The sequence below is a fragment of the Micromys minutus genome (genome assembly GCF_963924665.1).
Source record: "Micromys minutus genome assembly, chromosome: 12".
In the NCBI taxonomy this organism is placed as follows: Eukaryota; Metazoa; Chordata; class Mammalia; order Rodentia; family Muridae; genus Micromys; species Micromys minutus.
Window position 1 is genome coordinate 54541440 of NC_137981.1, and position 18221 is coordinate 54559660.

General features: G+C 44.6%; 1 protein-coding gene across 1 annotated transcript in view; it reads left to right on the plus strand.

Annotated features, from left to right (window-relative positions):
• Nucleotides 1-3673: 3673 nt before the first annotated feature.
• Nucleotides 3674-18221, plus strand: part of ELP3 (elongator acetyltransferase complex subunit 3) — a 55927-nt gene continuing 41379 nt past the window's right edge. Inside the window, exons 1-7 of the mRNA XM_080926883.1 lie at nucleotides 3674-3760; nucleotides 6071-6170; nucleotides 9479-9617; nucleotides 11958-12028; nucleotides 12635-12698; nucleotides 13972-14040; nucleotides 16747-16901. Coding sequence (XP_080783009.1) covers nucleotides 3742-3760; nucleotides 6071-6170; nucleotides 9479-9617; nucleotides 11958-12028; nucleotides 12635-12698; nucleotides 13972-14040; nucleotides 16747-16901 — 617 coding nt within the window. The 5' untranslated portion in view covers nucleotides 3674-3741. The remainder of the gene's footprint in view (nucleotides 3761-6070; nucleotides 6171-9478; nucleotides 9618-11957; nucleotides 12029-12634; nucleotides 12699-13971; nucleotides 14041-16746; nucleotides 16902-18221) is intronic.

Here is an 18221-nt window from a genome sequence, read left to right on the forward strand (position 1 = left end):
TTGTCTTCCCAGTGTAGAGGAACGCCAAGGCACTGAGGTGGGAGTGGGTAGTTGGGAAAGGGAGCACCTTCATGGAAGCAAGGGGAGGGTGAGGGGGATGGCAGTGGGGGGAAGGGGACAATATTTGAAATGTAAATACAAAGAACATCCAATAAAAATGATAAAGAAGATACCTGGGCTCTTTACGGTGGTCCTTAGCACCTGAAACTGTACATGGACACTCATGTCAGGTTGGTTAGAAAGTCTGATCACTCTGCCATACTGGATTCCCATTGAACTCAATGAAAGCATCAAAGCCAGCAAGAGAACTTGCATAGAGCACCATCACGCCCTACCCCGCAACAGCTCTGCAGTCTAGCACGGTCATAGATAAACCATCCAAGTGTCCATCAAAAGATAACATGTCTTCTCTTCTGCATCAGACCCCATGAGTCTCTCCAACCATATAACTAAGCAGAACATTTCCTCTCCAGAACACATCAGCCCCATATCTGTACTTCCTTATGGCAAATCTCAAACTTATCTGAAATCATCCAGCCCTCTTCTACATATCTCTTATAAACTGCCCTCGTTTGTGTTTGGCCACTGTAATAAATATCCTAACCAAAAAGCAAATTCAGGAGGAAGGGGTTTGTTTTGGCTTACACTTCTAGATCACAGTCCAGACTTGAGAAAAGTCAGGGCAGGAGTTCGAGCAAGAAGTAAAGCAGAAAGTATGGAGGGAGACTGTGTTCTGGCTTGCTCCCAGGTTCATTTTCAGCTAACTTTCTTAGACATCCCAGGTCCATCTGCTCAGGGATGGTACCATGCATATGACTTGGCCCCCCTCCATCAATTAGCAATCCAGAAAATGCCCACAGGCTAACATGATAGAGACAATTCTTCAGTTGAAGTTGCCTCTTCCAACTGTGTCAAGTTGATAACCAAGATTGGCTATTACATAAACCTACTCTGATGGAGCTGGGACCCTTCTTCTTCCCCTATTCTCACCAAGGTTCTCCCAAAGCTCCTGATCAATTCAATTTTCATCTTCCTTAATTAATCAGCAATATAGGATCCAGTTGATAACTCTCTGCTTCTTAATATTGTTCCCTTGGCTTCTAGGTCTCCTACTCTCTCTTGGGTTTCCTCTCACTTCCTCAGATGTCTGGCCAGTCTTCTTGCTTGTTACTAGTCTTGTCTCTGATCAACAGATCAATGGAATATCCTGAGGCTTAGATTTCTATCACTTCTTTTACCCTGTCTCACAAATTTAAACCCCACTATACACCTAAAGCTCTCGACTGGGATCTCAAGTATACCTCTCATGGTTTGCAACTCACCAGGCATCTCAAATCCATCAGATCCAAAGCCAGCCCCTCTGAATCACTTCATATCAGACAACTACATTATTCCCCCTTCCTTGATCCGAAAGCTGAGATCTTATACTGGGTGTGGTGTCTCTTTTGTTTTTGCCATTGTGAGTGGAAGGTGTGTTGAAATCATCAAAAACATTTTTGGAATCTGAACATGTCTTTTATCATTTCTATGGTTTTCTAGCCTGATTTGAGATGAAATAATCTCTCAGTGGTTTCCAGACTTTGATGCAATTGCAGTCTGCTTTTTCTGTATTTTTTTTTTTTTTTTTTTTTTTTTTTTTTTGTCGCTGAGACAAAACACCATGACCAAAAGAAAACTTGGAGAGGTAAGGGTTTATTTGGCTTACACTTCCATACCATAGTTCATCACTGAAGGAAGCCAGAACAGGAAGTCAAATAGAGAGGGGACACGTAGGCAAGAACTGATGTAGAAGCTCCTGGCTTGTTCAGCCTGCTTTCTTATAGAACCCAGAAGCCACCTCCCACAATGGGCTGGGCCCTCCGGCATCAATCACTACATAGGAAAATGCCTTACACTCAGACTGTATGAAGCCATTTTCTCAATTGAGGTTCCCTCCTTCCAGATAATTCTAGTCCGAGTGTCAAGTTGGCAGAAGATTAGTCTTCACAGAATCATAGAGGATTTCTGTTTTATGTGTGAGTTTGAGATACATACTAGACTTCAAAATCTACCAAGACGTCCAATAGGGAAGAGGTTGGTGTTGAACTATAAACCTGAGAGCAGAAAAATGATACTTAAAGGCCATGGAACTCAGGAATCACTAGAAAGAGACAGGATCAAGAAGACCAACATCTTGAAGTGAGCCAGAGATATCTATTAAAGAAACCGAAATAATAATAAGAAGAAAATTCTGGAGTAGGGACCCTTATCCAAAAATAGTCAAGGAAGTTAACTTATTTTTTGTCGTCAGGAGGGTGGTGTTAAGATAATTTGGTACGCCAACAAATCTCAGTCTTGACCAGGACCATTTCAATGTAGTGGTGATACCCAAGTCAGAGCTACCTCAACTACTGGGTTGTAAGAAACTTGAGACATCACATTTTCTATCCTTTATTAATGCCAAGAATTCCTAATCTTTGGTCCATGGAAGGGTTTCAAGAAAGAGTTATTCCAAGTCCTATATGCAGATGCTGCAAAACTGTGTGCGTAGTGTCTCACCTTCTGCTTTCATGATCATCATCAAGAAAAATCAGAGACCCAGGGAACCTCTAGGCTGCAAAGCCTGAAAGACCCAGCTGATACTTGCTTCTCGATTATTGTCTTTTAGGCAAATCAGAGCTTAGCTTTATCACTCTGAAGGCTTAATGTTTAGGTGTATGGGATTTCTATCCAGTCTCCCCAGTGTGTGGTGTACGGGATTTCTGTCCAGTCCCCCCAGTGTGTGGTGTACGGGATTTCTGTCCAGTCCCCCCAGTGTGTGGTGGTACCTGAGCTCCCAAGTCCTCACACAAGGACTACTCAATTCTAAAATTCTTGAAATAGGCACTTAGACAAGTAACCAAATGCAAGATAAAGGTCTGGTATCTGTCTTCATTTTGTGTCTAGTTGTCTCCTTTATTTTGGCTTAATTATAAAGATAAATCGTCCTAAACCTGCAGTCACCTTGAGTCCAGAGAAAACAAAGAGTCTCAAAGGCCAAGCTCCTGCCAATATAAGGACTATTATTAGTCAGGGCTTCACCTTGGAGCACTGAATGATCCATCACTTTGTAGGAGCCAGATGGATCTCCTGAAGGGATGGAAGGGATAAAGACTTTGATTACCTAGAGAACCAGAACTGAGACAATGATCAACCGGACCACACCTTAACCTTGACTGTTTAAACATAACTCTTGTCTCCTGCCTTCAATTCTTCTATAACTCTAAAACAACAACAACAACAACAACGTTTATGTCCAACACCCCGGGTGTCAGGGGGAGGAGTTATCTGGTACCCTTTATCTCAACATGGTTGGCTATACTGGTGACAAGAGTCACAGTCTCTCTTGCAGTTATCAAAGCCCAGGCTTTTTGTTTAAGGAACTCTGTCACATCCCGCTCTCGTCCCAGCTTCTCGGAGCAGCTTCTTTGGATAAACTGTCCTGTCGCTACTAGCCAGATCCAGCTTTCTGGTCCCCAAGAACTGTCCATCTTCCTACAAAAAAAAAAAAAAAAAAAAACACAGGGCACACCCCCTACCAGTCTGGGAGAGCTGGGAGCGGCCACCTAGACAGGGCGGGGCTCCGCGCTCCGCCTTCTGGGAAGAGCTTTATGGTACAGTCGCTGTGTTTTCACGACAGTCCCGGGTTACTTTACGGCTGCCTAGTTTCTCCGTCGTCTGAGCTACTGTAACGTGGTGGCATCCTGCTACGCCAGCGCAGATATGAAGCAAAAGAGGAAAGGTGCAAAAAGCGTGGGACAAGGGTGCAAGGGAGGCGGTGGATGTTCTGAGATCACGGGTTGAAGCTCACTTTTATACGGGAATCTGCTGCCTGGACCGGGCCCGCGCGACCTGGAATCGGCAGGCCTCCTTTATCTATGTCCTTTGTAAAACATCCCCCTTCTCTCTCCCACTTTGGAAGTGACTACTTGCTGTCTTTTGTGTAGATGGGTAAACGATACCGTTATTTCAGGATAATTCTCTGGGGAGATAAGGTGGTGAGTTGCAGTTTCATTTGTGGTGACTTATTGGACGTGTTTATTTAAGTTGCTTTTAATCTTAAAAGTAGGGAAGGCGTTGGTGCTTCTTTAAGGTAGGAATTATCCGTGCAGTTTCTGCAACAGCTTTATGTGAACTGACTCCCATTTATTTTACCTCCGGAGTATCCTGAAGCAATACTGTGCAGGTTTTTTCCCCCCAACAGAATGAAGGAATTAAAAAAAAAAAGTATTTACAATAGATTCTTAATTCTGTACTGTCCTTGAGCAGTTGGTGTAATAATAATACTGTTGGTTGTCAGAATAATAGCTGGGTATTGAGCCTTTACCTGTCATCTTGAAGTCATTTTGTTGTCATTTCATGCTTGAAAACACTGAGGTTTGGTTAACTTTTTCCAGCCTAAGTTTATACTTTGTGTGTGGAGCTGACTGGTCATGGGGCCTGTGATGCCTGAAGTATTAAATGAGAATTCACTGTGGTGTTGCCTTTGTAGACGGGTTCTATATTCTTGTCACATCGGGCAAAATATGCACTAGATTGATTCGATCTTCCCTTACTGTACGTGTTCCTTTTGAGGATGGCAAGTCAGCAAGCCCCAGCAATCCCATCATGCCGTGTCCCCCACGGCCCCCACTTCACAGGCATGGATGTGGCTATGTCTAGCTTTGAAGGTGGGGGCAGGGGTTGGAACTGAAGTCTTTGTGTAGCTCTGGCTTTTGTTTCGCATCTAAACTGATTGTGCCTTTCTTTTAACTTTCTGACATATTTGTTATAGTGATAATCACACTTTCTTCACTTTCTTTTAAAAACCAAACCTACTTTCGTCTTTTTAAGTTACAGGGTTGAGAATGTGTATAATTCTCTACTGTTACTGTTAATAACTTTGCCTACTGGCCAGTGCACTATCTACTTACTGAACCCTGTTCAGGCAGCCTGTGGTTAAGTTTGACAGATGTCCTTTCACCAGAATAAGTAACCCTCAAGCCTACCCTTGTCCACCCTGTTGTTCCTGGTTCCCGCCCTGCCCTTTCCTTAGTGATGCTTATTCTGTTTCCCCCACGAAGCTCTTCTTACTAGCTCGCTTCCAGATAACCCAAGTAGTAGTTCAAATCTTTGGTTCTGGCCACCCAGCCTCTTACTCTTATGTAAGAGTAAGTCTTAGGCAGAAAATCTTTTATGTAGAAAGATAAACGCAGAGTAACACGCAGAGAGATGGAGATGTGCAGATCTGCAGCTTTCAGGGTGCTGCCTCATCTTCTGTGCTCACCCCATCCCCCGAGTCCACCTCAGTTACACGGCCTCTGAGGCACCTTTGTAGAACTGAGAATTCTGGGATAGTCTCTCTCTCCGTGGACTTCTCTCTCACTGTGTGGTGTGTATTGGCTTTGCCTCATGAAGTCAGTGGAGCGCACAATACAGTGAAAAGACCTGGACCTGAGGTGTAACCTTGTCGTTTACACTGATGTCTGAACGTGATCCAGTTTCACATGTTTAAAATGGGACAGCAGTACCAGCTTTACAGTGTCACCGTGAGTGTCAAATGGGACTAAATGAAAGGTCCCTGCAAGTTCCCTGGCTTTCTTATCCACACTTCTCAGATGACTTCTTATGTTTTCACACCAGCAGGCAGGAGGCATGTGTGTTACCATCACACAAGCTAACAGTGTTGTCAGCTGGTAAAACATGGGTTCCCCCGACCCTTGGTGAGAAGATTTTTCTGGCTTGGGTGGAGGCTCGTGCGCGGTTGAGTCGTTTGTGACTGGCAGGGTGATGTAGCTATCAAGTCAGCATCTCTTGCATCTGTGGATAAACGGGGTGGGGGGGTTGGGGGGCGAGGGAGGCTGCCAAGAAGGGTTCTCGAAGGTCAACAGACAGTGTGCTAGAAATGCAGCTAGATCCTTAGATAGGCCAGGGCAGATAGTACATACTGTAATGTCAACACTCCAGAGGCTTCTGACCGCCACACTTATGTGTATGTAAGCACACATACATATATAAACAAGTGTTTAAAAAAAGATGAATGAGTCTCTGTTGTGGAAATGTATCTCTGCAGGGGATTTTAGCACGGCTGAGCTGATGATGCTGACAATAGGAGACGTGATCAAGCAGCTGGTTGAGGCTCATGAGCAGGGGAAAGACGTCGATCTAAATAAGTAAGTGCATCTATAAAAGGTCAGTCTTGCAGTTGTGTTCTCAAGTAAGGGTCTGTCTGTCTCACACGTGGTCTCATTTTGTATCTCAAGTTGGCCTCAGAACTCAAGACAGTCCTCTCGCCTAAGCCTCCCACGTACTGGAATTCCTAGCATTCCCCCTGTGCCTGGCAGTTGAGCTGACCTAGAGCTACCTGTTTTCTGTGTAGTGCTTAAGAATTGCAGTTTCCTGCCTTGTCCTGTCACGTACTTCATGATGATACAATTGTGCTGGAGCCTCTGACTTTAATTGCCCCCAGCCTTAATTGGCACTTTCAGTGTCCCAGGCTCTGTCACGAGTGTACTGCAGGAAACAGAGGAGCTACTCCTTTCAGAAACTGAATGGAAGATGTTCCTAGTTAGGGTTTTACTTTGATGAAACACTAAAACAGCTTGGGGAGGAGAGGGTTTATTTCAGTTTATACTTCAGATAACATTTCACCATAGAGGAAAGCCAGGCAGGAACTCAAACAGGAAGGAACCTAGAGGCAGGAGCTGGTGCAGAGGCCGTGGAAGAATGTTGCTTGCTCCTTATAGCTTGCTCAATCTGCTTTCTGAACCCAGGATCACTGGCCCAGGGTTAGCACCACCCACAATGGGCTGGGCCCTCACCCATCAGTCACTGATTAAGAAAATGCCCTACAGGCTTGTCTACAGCCTGATCTTATGGAGGCATTTTTGCTATTGAGGCTTCTCTGATTCGGTGCTTACAGCTTGTGTCAAATTGACATAAATCCAGCCTGCAAAACTGACCCCTTGTCAACTTGACACACAAATGCAACACTTTTCAGTTAGATTCTTTCTTTTTCTCATTTATCCCCCAAGATGGCACATTAATATTAACATTACAATATAAACCATAAATAACTTTAAAGTCCTGTATTCTTTACAATTCAAACAGATAATTAAGAGTACAGTCTCTTTAAAATATCCAGTCCCTTAAAACTCCAAAATCCCCTTTAAAGGTTCAAAGTTTCATCTGTGGGCTCCTGGAAAAATCAAAATTGAGTTAAATACTTTCTTACTTCAAGAGGGAAGAACCAGGGCACAGTCACAATCTGAACAAAGCAAAACCAAACTCAGTGTCCAAGTCTGGGATTCACTCACAATCATCTGGGCTCCTCCAAGGTGCTTGGGCCTCTTTTCCAGCTCTGCTCTCTCCAGTACACACAGGTCTTCTGGGTTTTTACTGCCCCCACTCCACAGCTACTGGTGTCTTTTGTGGTCATCCCCTCCAAAATGTTGGGGGCAGGCCGGACTTTGAACGGTAGCCTCTCCTGGGCTCTCTTCATGCAAGCTTCAGCTTCTCTGCATGGCCCTTCCTTCAGTCATGGGATTTCTGTTGCTGCTCTGGCTGCACCTTCTTCAGTGGCCTCTCTTGACCTCTCACAGTGCCAGGCCTCAGTTGCTCTCCATGACGCCTCCATGGCTTCAAAACCAGTTCTACTTTTGAGACAGAGGACTAGGTTTGGCTACCAGCACAAGGTACAGCCTTGTCCACCTCAAAAGACAGCTTGCATGTGCTAACTCTGAGGAAATTATCCACAGATTTCACCTCAGTAATGTTGGCCTCTTCCTATCACAGCTGTTTCTCCAGCTGACCAGACACCAGATTTGTCACACAGACAGTCCTGGTAGGGTCTTTGCTTCCCTCTGTTTCACAAGCCAGGCCTCCTCCATCTGCACTGCCTTCGACACTCTTACCTTTTAATCTCCACAGAACATCCCATTGGCTCAGTGGCTTTTCCTGGCCGAAGTTCAAAGCCCTCCCACAATCCCCCCAAAACAACATGGACAGATCTGTCACAGCAGTACTCCACTATCCTGGTTCCAACTTCTCTTAGTTTAGGTTTCTGTAGCTGTGGTGAAACACCATGACCAAAAGCAACTTATGGAGGAAAGGGTTTACTCTTCCCTTACAACTCTCAGATTACACTCCATCTCTGAAGGATGTCAGGGCAGAAGCATAAATCGGGAATCTGGAGGCAGGATCTGATGCCTTGGAGGGTGTGGCTTACTAGCTTGTTCCCCATGGCTTGCTCAGCCTGCTTTCTTTAACCCAGGACCATCAGCCTAGGCCTGGCCCAGTTCACAATGAGCTGGGCCCTTCCACTTCAATAAATAATTGAGAAAATGCCCCACAGGCTTGCCTACAGCCCCAGAGTATGGAGGCAGTCTCTCAGCTGGGATTCCCTCCTCCCAGAGGACTCTAGTTTGTGTCAAATTGACATAAAACTAGTCAGCACAAGGGGCTGACAAGATGGTCTAGTAGGTACAAGTGTCTTTAGTGGACGGAGAAAACCAACTCCCACAGTTTGAGACCTAAGCGCTCTTCTGCGTCTGTCTTCACTGTTTCCCCAGCATGTGTTCACAGAAATCTTTTCTGCATTCTGGATACAACCCTTACATGTGGTTTGTGTTTGGGGGGAGGGGGACAGTACAGCCATGGCACATCACATGAAAGGACTGCTCACACCTGACATACCACACAAGTGGGTAGTAGCCTGTACACGCTGGCTATTCAGTTAGCATTTGTTGAGAACAATGTGAGCAACTCACAGATACTTCTGGGCGGGTTAATTATTAGACAGCGTGATCAGTAGGCACAGAGAAAGAAAGCTGTTCAAATCATAGAGAAAATTAAAGGAATAATGGGGGCATGGTGGAGCACACTGTAAACTCAGCATTCAGGAGTGGACATAGGAGGATTTTGAGTCCAACTGTAATCTGTGTACAGCGAGACAGAAATGGGAGTGGGATTTAGGAATTAAAGTCATTATTCAAGTGAAGGACACTCTTGGGGCTACAGATAGTGCTAAAGTCGGGAGGCACTATGAAGTTTTGTTACGATAGATTCTTCGATTTGTGTTCTGGTTTTTGATTTGTTGCTGTTGCTTTTGTGTAGAATTTTCTCTTAGGAAAGTCATCCTCAATCAGAGCTATTCCTTCCTAGGAGACAGGTGGCAGTGTCTAGTCAGCCTTCCGAACAGTTCCACATGTCAGCAATGAGGCTGAGAAGGGGTAGGGGCAGAGTAGTTCTTTAGGATGGAAGCTCGGTGCAGTTTGGAATGAGATTTTCACTGTGCCATCGTCCTGGGCCCCACAGTCCTGGTTTACTTCCTGGTGTTTAAGGTTAAGAACAGCAAGATGCTTGTTAGCAGATTTATTTCTTTATTTCCTAGTATTCACAGATTGTTAGGCCATTCTTGCCACCTGGTGAAGGGTAGAGGGATGGGAGATACTGATGACAGTGCTAAATGTTTTGCTTTCAGGCTGAAAACCAAGACTGCTGCCAAGTATGGCCTTTCGTCCCAGCCCCGCCTGGTGGATATCATTGCTGCGGTCCCTCCTCACTATCGAAAGATGTTGGTTCCCAAGCTAAAGGCAAAGCCCGTCAGGACAGCCAGTGGGGTAAGTTACTGAACTGGTGAGATATTGCTACAGGTGGTGAGGCAGCTGAGATACTGACACAGGTGGTGAGGCAGCTGAGAATCTGACACAGGTGGTGAGGCAGCTGAGAATCTGACACAGGTGGTGAGGCAGCTGAGATACTGACACAGGTGGTGAGGCAGCTGAGAATCTGACACAGGTGGTGAGGCAGCCGAGATACTGACACAGGTGGTGAGGCAGCTGAGAATCTGACACAGGACTTGGACTCCTGAAAGTCGTCATGCTGTGTGCTTGAATGAAGATGTGTGCACAAAGCTGGGAGGTCCACCAGCTAGGATGCTTGCAGGAGTACATGGCTTTGTAGAATCTTTAAAGATCAGGGCTTGGTGACTTACAGTATGACAAATGCCATGCAATGATGCAGAGTAATTTTATATGTGATGATGGTGAAGCAAATCTCCCATAGGGAGCACTGTGGCTGTCCAGAGACTGGAGCCCCTCAGCGAAAGGAAATAGTAAAGTGCCATCAGAAAACTTGGCACTTTCCTGACCTGTGAGTAGGCTCATACAATGAGGAAGGATCAGGCTCAGAGGGTGCTGAGAGCAAGAAAGGAATAGGAAAGAGGGCGCAGAAGTGGGGGGTGGGCACAAAGGGCACAGCCTGTGCAGACAGAAAGTGCAACAGACTGGCCACAGCTCATTTGGCTAATGATTCTTTTGAGACAGACATTGTATAGGCCACACTGGCCATGAACTCACACTGTCTCAGCTTCCTGCTGAGTTCATTTGAGGACTAGGGATTAGCTTATAAACAACCATGTGCAATTGGCAGAGAAACCAAATAGCAGAAAACTATTTCAGGTGCCTGCAGAGTGGTATGAAGGTTATTCTAGATACTGCATGCTCAGTAGTTCAGAAACATGGAGGCCATGTTGTACACTCTCGTTCTGAACTCTGAAGCATTAGAGGGCTGAATTGGGGTTGAGGCTCTGAGAACCAAAGACTGAGTGTGAGGCCAGGGGAAATGGGTGGGATCAGGTTCCATTGGAAAAGGGGTTCCAAGAGTTGAAGTCTGTGTTCCTGATGTGGCCCCGTATGTTTTCTCTGCTGTCTGGATCAGGATGTGATTTTTATAGGGCTTGGTTGGCTGTGTCAGTGGCCTGACCCCCTGGATTCTGATACTTGTAGACAGTTGAACCTCACGACTTATACACACTATGTGCGCTGAGTCTGATATACATATATTACTAGCAGATACTTACACCACATAAAAACTTAAAAAAACAAAAATAGGAATCTAATGTGCACCTGGTGTCATCTGGTCACCACCTGCTATTGCAATAATGTCTCAGTTCAGAGCCACTGCTCACCTGGTTGCCACGGCGCCTCAGACCACACCTGTCCTGGCTTTCCTTGATTTATCTTCACACTGAAAAGTGTCCATTGTTTTCAGTTTGGTTTAACAAATGCCTCTGTATTTGTGTCCCTTTGGTACTCTGCACATGTGTGTGCTTACATAAACACATTTCCATCTGTTTTGAGGTTTCTCCATCTATTTGTTTGCAACTATTTGGAAAACAGTAGCTCATTTTTTCATCCCTGGCTTCAGCTGCTTTTCTCTGTCTACGTGTTCTGTCTGCAGCTTCCTCTCTGTCCTAAGGGGCCAGCTTATGTTAGGCTTTGTGTATCTGTCTGGGCACCTGCCTCCCATGTCAGTATCTTATAGCTTGAGATCTCTGCTACCCGCCCCTTCCTCAAGCAGGCACTTTTCCCACCCTGCCTGAACTCTGTCAGTTTGTGAGATTCTGCACATAAACTCTGAATCAGTGTGTTCCCTAACTTCCTACTTCCTGATATAGATGTTGAAATCCAGGGTGTCTGTAGAATTTGAATAATAATGATTAGCTTATTTATAATATCATATGAAGTGATCTTTGTAGGCTATTTTAGCAAACTATTTAGAGAATAAGAATTATGACGACCCTAAAAGTTAATTCCCAGGGCTGGGCTTATAGCTCAGAGGTAGAGTGCTCAAGTTCCTGGGTGCAAGGTCTAGACTCACAGATTAGTACTGATAGTTCCTTATTTCATACTTGTGGTAGAACTGAGTATCAAACTCATACACAGTTCACAGAAACACTATATTGGCAGGAAAAAAGAACACAGCTTCATGATACAGCATCATCTGTGTCTTGAGGGAGACACTCAGATTTCTTCTCAGATTGATGCGCCTGCCCTTTCAGTACCTTGAGGACCTTTATGTCCCACTCCAATTGCATTTCTCTCCTTTACTCTTGGGGTAACCACTATGTAAATTTTTGTTAATTTTTCAGTGATAGCTTTTTTATCTTCCTTCTGTAGATTGCAGTTGTGGCTGTGATGTGCAAACCCCACAGATGTCCACACATCAGCTTTACAGGGAATATATGTGTGTAAGTATGGTTTTGATATGTCGGTGTATGTGTTTCAGTTAAACGAGTAAGTGAATTCCCTAATGCCTTGGTCAGTACAGATCCAAAGTTCAGCCTCTAAATTACCAGCTTTGGTAAAGTATTTCGGCTTGCTGAAACTGAACAGATAGCGCTGTGGTTCTGAAATACTCATAAGTTATGAATTTGGGACAGTTGACACCTGATACCTCAGTAAATTAAATGTGGGAAAGTGAGCTCCTTGAATCCATCATTAAATTCAAAATTAATTTGGAAAAGAAAGATATCCAGCATTTTAAAGTTATTCCTTTAAATAGCTGTTAGGTGTTTCTGACTGGGGAATTGGGAAGTTCATGGATGCAAATGTGTGACAGAGCCAGGGGATTGAGTGTGCTGGAAACTTCCCAGGGACGCACCTCGTCACCCAGACTGGGCTGGGCTCCTGTGTCAGGCCTATAAGAGTTGTGACTGCAGGGTTCAAGACGGCTAGACAGTATTGTCACCCACCTCACTGAGTCGACTGGGGTTTGAATTGATGGCAAAGCTGCTTTGACGGCAGGATTTCCTGCTGAACTGAGCCTTCATCTATCTGTTCTTCTTCATGTCCAGATACTGCCCTGGAGGACCTGACTCGGACTTTGAGTACTCAACCCAGTCTTACACGGGCTATGAGGTAAAGCCTTGACTTGGTCCTGACAAAGTGCTATGGTCCGGAGTGTGATGTGACAAGTACCTATATTCTTATCGGTTTAAGTTTGGGTTTCTTCATGACTAGAAAAGCCTTTTGCCAAATATTTGCACTGTGTCTTCGAGTGCAGCATATGGGCCAAGTCATGGGAGAAATGCTGACGCGAGCATTTCTTAACCATTACTTCCAGCCACTGTCCCAAATGCTTTGCCCCTCCAAGCCTTTCAGCAGTATTTGGAATGTAAATATTATGACTCTCTGTTCTATGTTGAGGAATTTGAGGCATAGAACCTTACGCAGCTGACAGATAAATCCCTGAATTCCATGGTTCCAATTTTTTACTCTTGTTTTTCGTTTTTACATATTAAATAATGTGGTAAAATACCATTTTGCTCTTGCCTCACACAAGGCGTGTGTGTGTGTGTGTGTGTGTGTGTGTGTGTGTGTGTGTGTTTTCCCAGATGTGTCTCATTGTAACTCAAACTTTTTGATAACCGTCCTGTCTCACCTGGAACGCACAGGGATATAGGTGTTTAGGTCTGACCACTGGGAATTGGAGAGTCAGTCAGATAGCTAGTCCCTGGAGAAAACACTCTCCCTGTCTCAGCACCGTTGACTGCCTGTAGCTCATGATCTAGGTTCGGGGCCTCAGGAAATCCCCATCCGTGTTGGCATGTCAGCCGGTGTTGGCATTTGGCCAATCTTGTTTATGCAGTCTTTTGTTGAGATGTCCTGTCCTCTGCCCCCACCCTGAGCTGTGCTATAGCTGTGCCAGTTGTCACTGTCACTTAACCTCTGCATTCTGAGCAGCTCCGGGTCACCCTAAAAAGTCAGAGAACCTCTATGCCAGGGAACTACACCATCATCACTGTAGAGTGTTCTGATGTGTGACAGTGGCATCATGAGCAGTCACTGAGCCATTAAAAAGCACGTATAGTTAAGGGCCTTGTGCCAGGAGCATCCTGCTGTATGACTCTCTTGCATGTGTGCCCATCCGTGTGTGTACACTACACTTTGGGTGCCATCACATTGCCATAGAAGGTGAATGTAGTACCCTGCTATTGATGTAATCTCAGCAGAGTGCGCGGAGAGTGGCCGGATACTCTGCACCTAGCTGAGACAGACTAGAAAGTGGGACATGAGATGTGGTCTTAGTCTTCAAAACCCTAGAATATTTTGTTTTGACACAGCCTTTCACTACTTTGCACTCCTTTAATTTTATATAATTGTTACATAATTTTTCTCCTTGTTTACTTAGCCAACTTCCATGCGAGCTATTCGTGCTAGATACGACCCTTATCTGCAGACAAGACACCGGATAGAGCAGGTAAAGAGGCTTTGTTAATTGTTTTTTTTTTTTTTTTTTTTTTTTTTTGCACTTCAAAGATGGCACATGTGCTTGATTTGGCGTCAGTGTGGAGTACTTTGAAAAGAGCGAGGTTCTGCTCATCCGATGAGAGACTTAGAGCAGTGAGCTGTGTGTGGTCACACTTGGCTGCTTAGAGACTGTTGTGTCCTTTCACTTTGACGGAAGTCACTTATGAAAGTGTGTAAAAGTTCCTAAGAGTAGGCAAGGGCTTGAGCATCCAGAACGAGATCAGGATGTGTGGTGACAGTCTCGGCGAGAGCAGGGAGTTACAGCGGTTTCAGTAGCCAACTGGCGATGGTGGACTTGTGTGTCATGACTGTAGTGGTGCATAACTCCATCAAAACTCCAGTTGTGCCTTAAAGAGGGTGCATTTTATGGCACAAAAATTATACATCAACATAGCTGGTTGAAAACTAGAGCTGTACAGGTGACCTTGAACTTCTCGAGGAGTCTAAACATAACCTTGCCAGTGCTAAAGTGTAAGTGTCGGAAGTTGTTGCAGAAATCAACATGCTGAGACAAATAGAGGATCCGAAATGGAAAGGAGTACAGTACAAAAGTGCAGTACATAAGTTGCTCCTGGGTCTGTGTGGCAGCTCACTATTGAACACCACCCAGCTCTAATGCTGCAGGCACAGGTGGGAGGATCAGCAGTCAGGACCCCACACAGGGAGCCCACAGCCCTTGGGAAAACACATTCTGTGATGGTTTGTATCTGCTTGGGCCAGGGAGTAGCACTATTAGGAGGTGTGGCCTTGTTGGAGTAGGTGTGTCACTGTGTGTGTGGGCTTTAATACCCTCATCCTAGCTGTCTGGAAGCCAGTATTCTGCTAGCAGCCTTCAGATGAAGATGTAGAACTCTCAGCTCCTCCTGCACCATGCCTGCCTGGACACTGCCATGTTCTGCCTAGATGATAATGGACTGAACCTCTGAACCTGTAAGACAGCCCCAGTTAAATGTTCTCCTTATAAGAGTTGCCTTGGTCATGGTGTCTGCTCACAGCAGTATTCCAGTCCCTGGTACCAAGCATACACAAACCATCACAAGCTCTGAACTGATTTAACTTTGATTCTGTTTTTCAGGCATGGCACTCTACTCATTTAAGATGTGTATTAGTCAGGGTTTTCTAGAGAAACAGAATTTATAAAATGAATGGAAAAATATATGTATATACAGGGGTGAGAGGGAGAGAGAAAGGGAGTTTATAAAGTGGCTTATAGGTTGTGGTCCAATTAGTTGAACAATCACTGCCCATGAGTGGAAGGTCCAAGGATCCAGTAGTTGTTCGGTCGATGTGGCTGGATGTCTCGGCTGCTCTTCTGTAAAGCTGGGATCCCAAAGAAGTAGCTCTAATGTCAGTGAAGGAATGGACTTACCAGTGAAGGGGGAGGGGCAGGCAGATGGAGAGAGACTGCTTCCTTGTCTGTCCTTAATATAGGCTCCAGTAGAAGTCATGGCCCAGAGTAAAGATCCAGATTAGAAGTGGATCTTCTACTTCAGATTTAATAAAAAAAAAAAAATCTCTCACAGGTCTGCCCCGCCGTTTGGATTTTAATTTCAGTTGTCATCAAGTTGACAACCAAGAACAGTCATCACAAGATGAAAAACTGTTTTAATAGAGTGTGAAATATTTTATTTACTAAAACTATTTAAAGATCCTTCCTCGGTTTAGATATTAGGATAGTCACATATAATTACAGTTCTTTTGTAAGTAAGTGCAGTAGAGTCATCTGGGGAACTTAGTGACGTAGTGACACAGGGGTCTCCACCTCTGCAGGTGGGGGTGGAGTTTGCCTTGGAGTCCTAGCAGTTTGTACAGATGCCCCCAGAATGATTCTGATGTCCCCCTTGTCTGCAGCCATGGACAGAGACGGAACCCTCTCATGCTGATGATTGGTTAGCCATACACACGTTCCCTCAGACACACACAGACAGCAACAGCACCTGCTGTGTGCTACTTGTAGAAACAGCAGTTTTAAGGTCTCTATGGATTTTCATTATGTAGTGTATTCTAGTTCATATTTGATCTAGCTTCCTCATGTTTGCAATGCAGCAAGGAATCTTAAAACTTGGATCCTGGCTTATTGTGGTTGGCACAGTGCCCTCCTGCCCTGTGGTAGAAGAGATGGGGTATTTCATTTTGAGATAGTTATACTTTGGTTTTCTAGAAGGAGTTTGAGGGTCTGTGCCCACAGTCAAGCTTTAAATTGCATCTTGAGGGCTCAGTCTAATCTAGTATTTATCTTTCTCCCTGTACGTGAAGTCCAGGTTGGGTTTCAGTCACAATTGTGTCTTTTTACCATGAAGTCTGACATAAAATATATGTGTGATAAATATTTGCAGTATTTAATGCTATATTATGTTGACTTTCTATTTATTACATTCTGTGTTACCTGTTATATATGTCTTAAATTCTTCCTGATGTTAAATTGCCACTTAACTGTCGGCATTAAAGTCTAGCTTCTGGTTGAGTTTTAATTCCTAATCTCCCATCTTATTTGAGCAGGACTTGTTTTTCTTTCAGACATTTGTTCTTTAAATGCACAGAATTAGCAAAGTGTGTTACTGTTTCTCATTCCTGAGCTGTGCTCCAGAGACTAGGAGATGAGGTTGGAAGCTGTGCCGCAGTGGACCAGGCTCTGATGGATGTGTGCTTCTTCCAGCTGAAGCAGCTTGGCCACAGTGTGGATAAGGTGGAGTTCATCGTGATGGGTGGAACATTCATGGCCCTTCCAGAAGAATACAGAGATTATTTTATCCGAAATTTACACGATGCTTTATCAGGCCATACTTCAAACAATATTTACGAGGCAATCAAGTAAGAAGCCCTGTTCCTCACTCTGTGAAGTCATTGCCTGTTTGTACGGTAGGCGGTTTGATCTGTTCCATGTATATATTCTGAATTTCTCGTGCTCTTTTTTTTTTTTTTTTTTGGTGAGAAAGAAATCCTTTAAAAAGAAACAAATATGTTCCATTGGCATAGTCATGTTCATAGACTGACTTGTTCATAGATCTTTTCAGACACTGTCCAAACTCAAACTAGTTTAAATAGGCCTGTTTGAGTTTCCGTTCACCCACAGAGGACAGGTCATTCATTTTTAAAAATGTATTAGTGTAGGAGAGAGATGGAGGGGGAGAGAGGACAGCACATGCATATGCACCGTGGAGAGCAGAGGCAGTTGTCCCCTTCCACTGTGGGTGGCAGGGACTGGACCCAGCCGCAGGACTGGGTGTTCTTTGTTAGAAGCATCTCACTGCTATAAGAAACATTGGGACAAATGACTATTGCTTAAACACTAATTTATTAGTAATCAATTCTTAGCTGTCAAGTACTTGCTGTTCAAGAATGGGCCCTGTCTTAGTCTGTTTGCACTGCAAGAACAGAATCCCAAACCTGGGTATTTGGAATGAACAACTGTGTTTCTGGAGGTTGGGAAGTATAGCATCATGGGTCCAGCATTAGGCAAGAGCCTTCTGTCATCGATCCATGGGGCATGACGAGAGTGAAGTATGATCTTACTTTGATGAGAACGTTGTTCCTCTCCTGAGGGCGGAGACCTCTGTCTGCCCACCTCTCACAGTTACTACTTGGCACTGGTACATTGTCACTTTTAACATGGAGCTTGAAGGAGCAGACAGCCACACCATACCCTGATGGTGTATGCATTCTTACTTCTGATTAATGAGATGACTGAGCCCTGTTACTTACTGTGTCATACGTTTAGCAGAAGAGCGCTAAGGCTTCATGGAAAAGTCAGTGGTTCTGGAAAGTCTTAAAATATGCTTGTTTTCAGAGATTTGGGGATACCTAGGCAGCTACTTATGCACATCTTTAATTATTACTTATAGTCCCGCTAGATCCTGTCTTAGTCATGATCTGTAGCTGTGAAGAAACACCATGAGCAAGGCAATCCTTACAAAAGAAAGCATTTAATCAGGGACTTGCTTACAGTTTCCCAGGCTTTGCACGTTACTAACATGGCAGAGAGCACAGCAGTATGTAGGGGCACTACTGGAGAAGTAGCAGAGAGAGACTGGCCCTGGCATGGGCTTTTGAAACCTCAGAGTCCACCCCAAGTGACACCCTTCCTCCAGTAAGGCCACACTTCTTAAATTCTGATAATCCTTCAAAGATGTT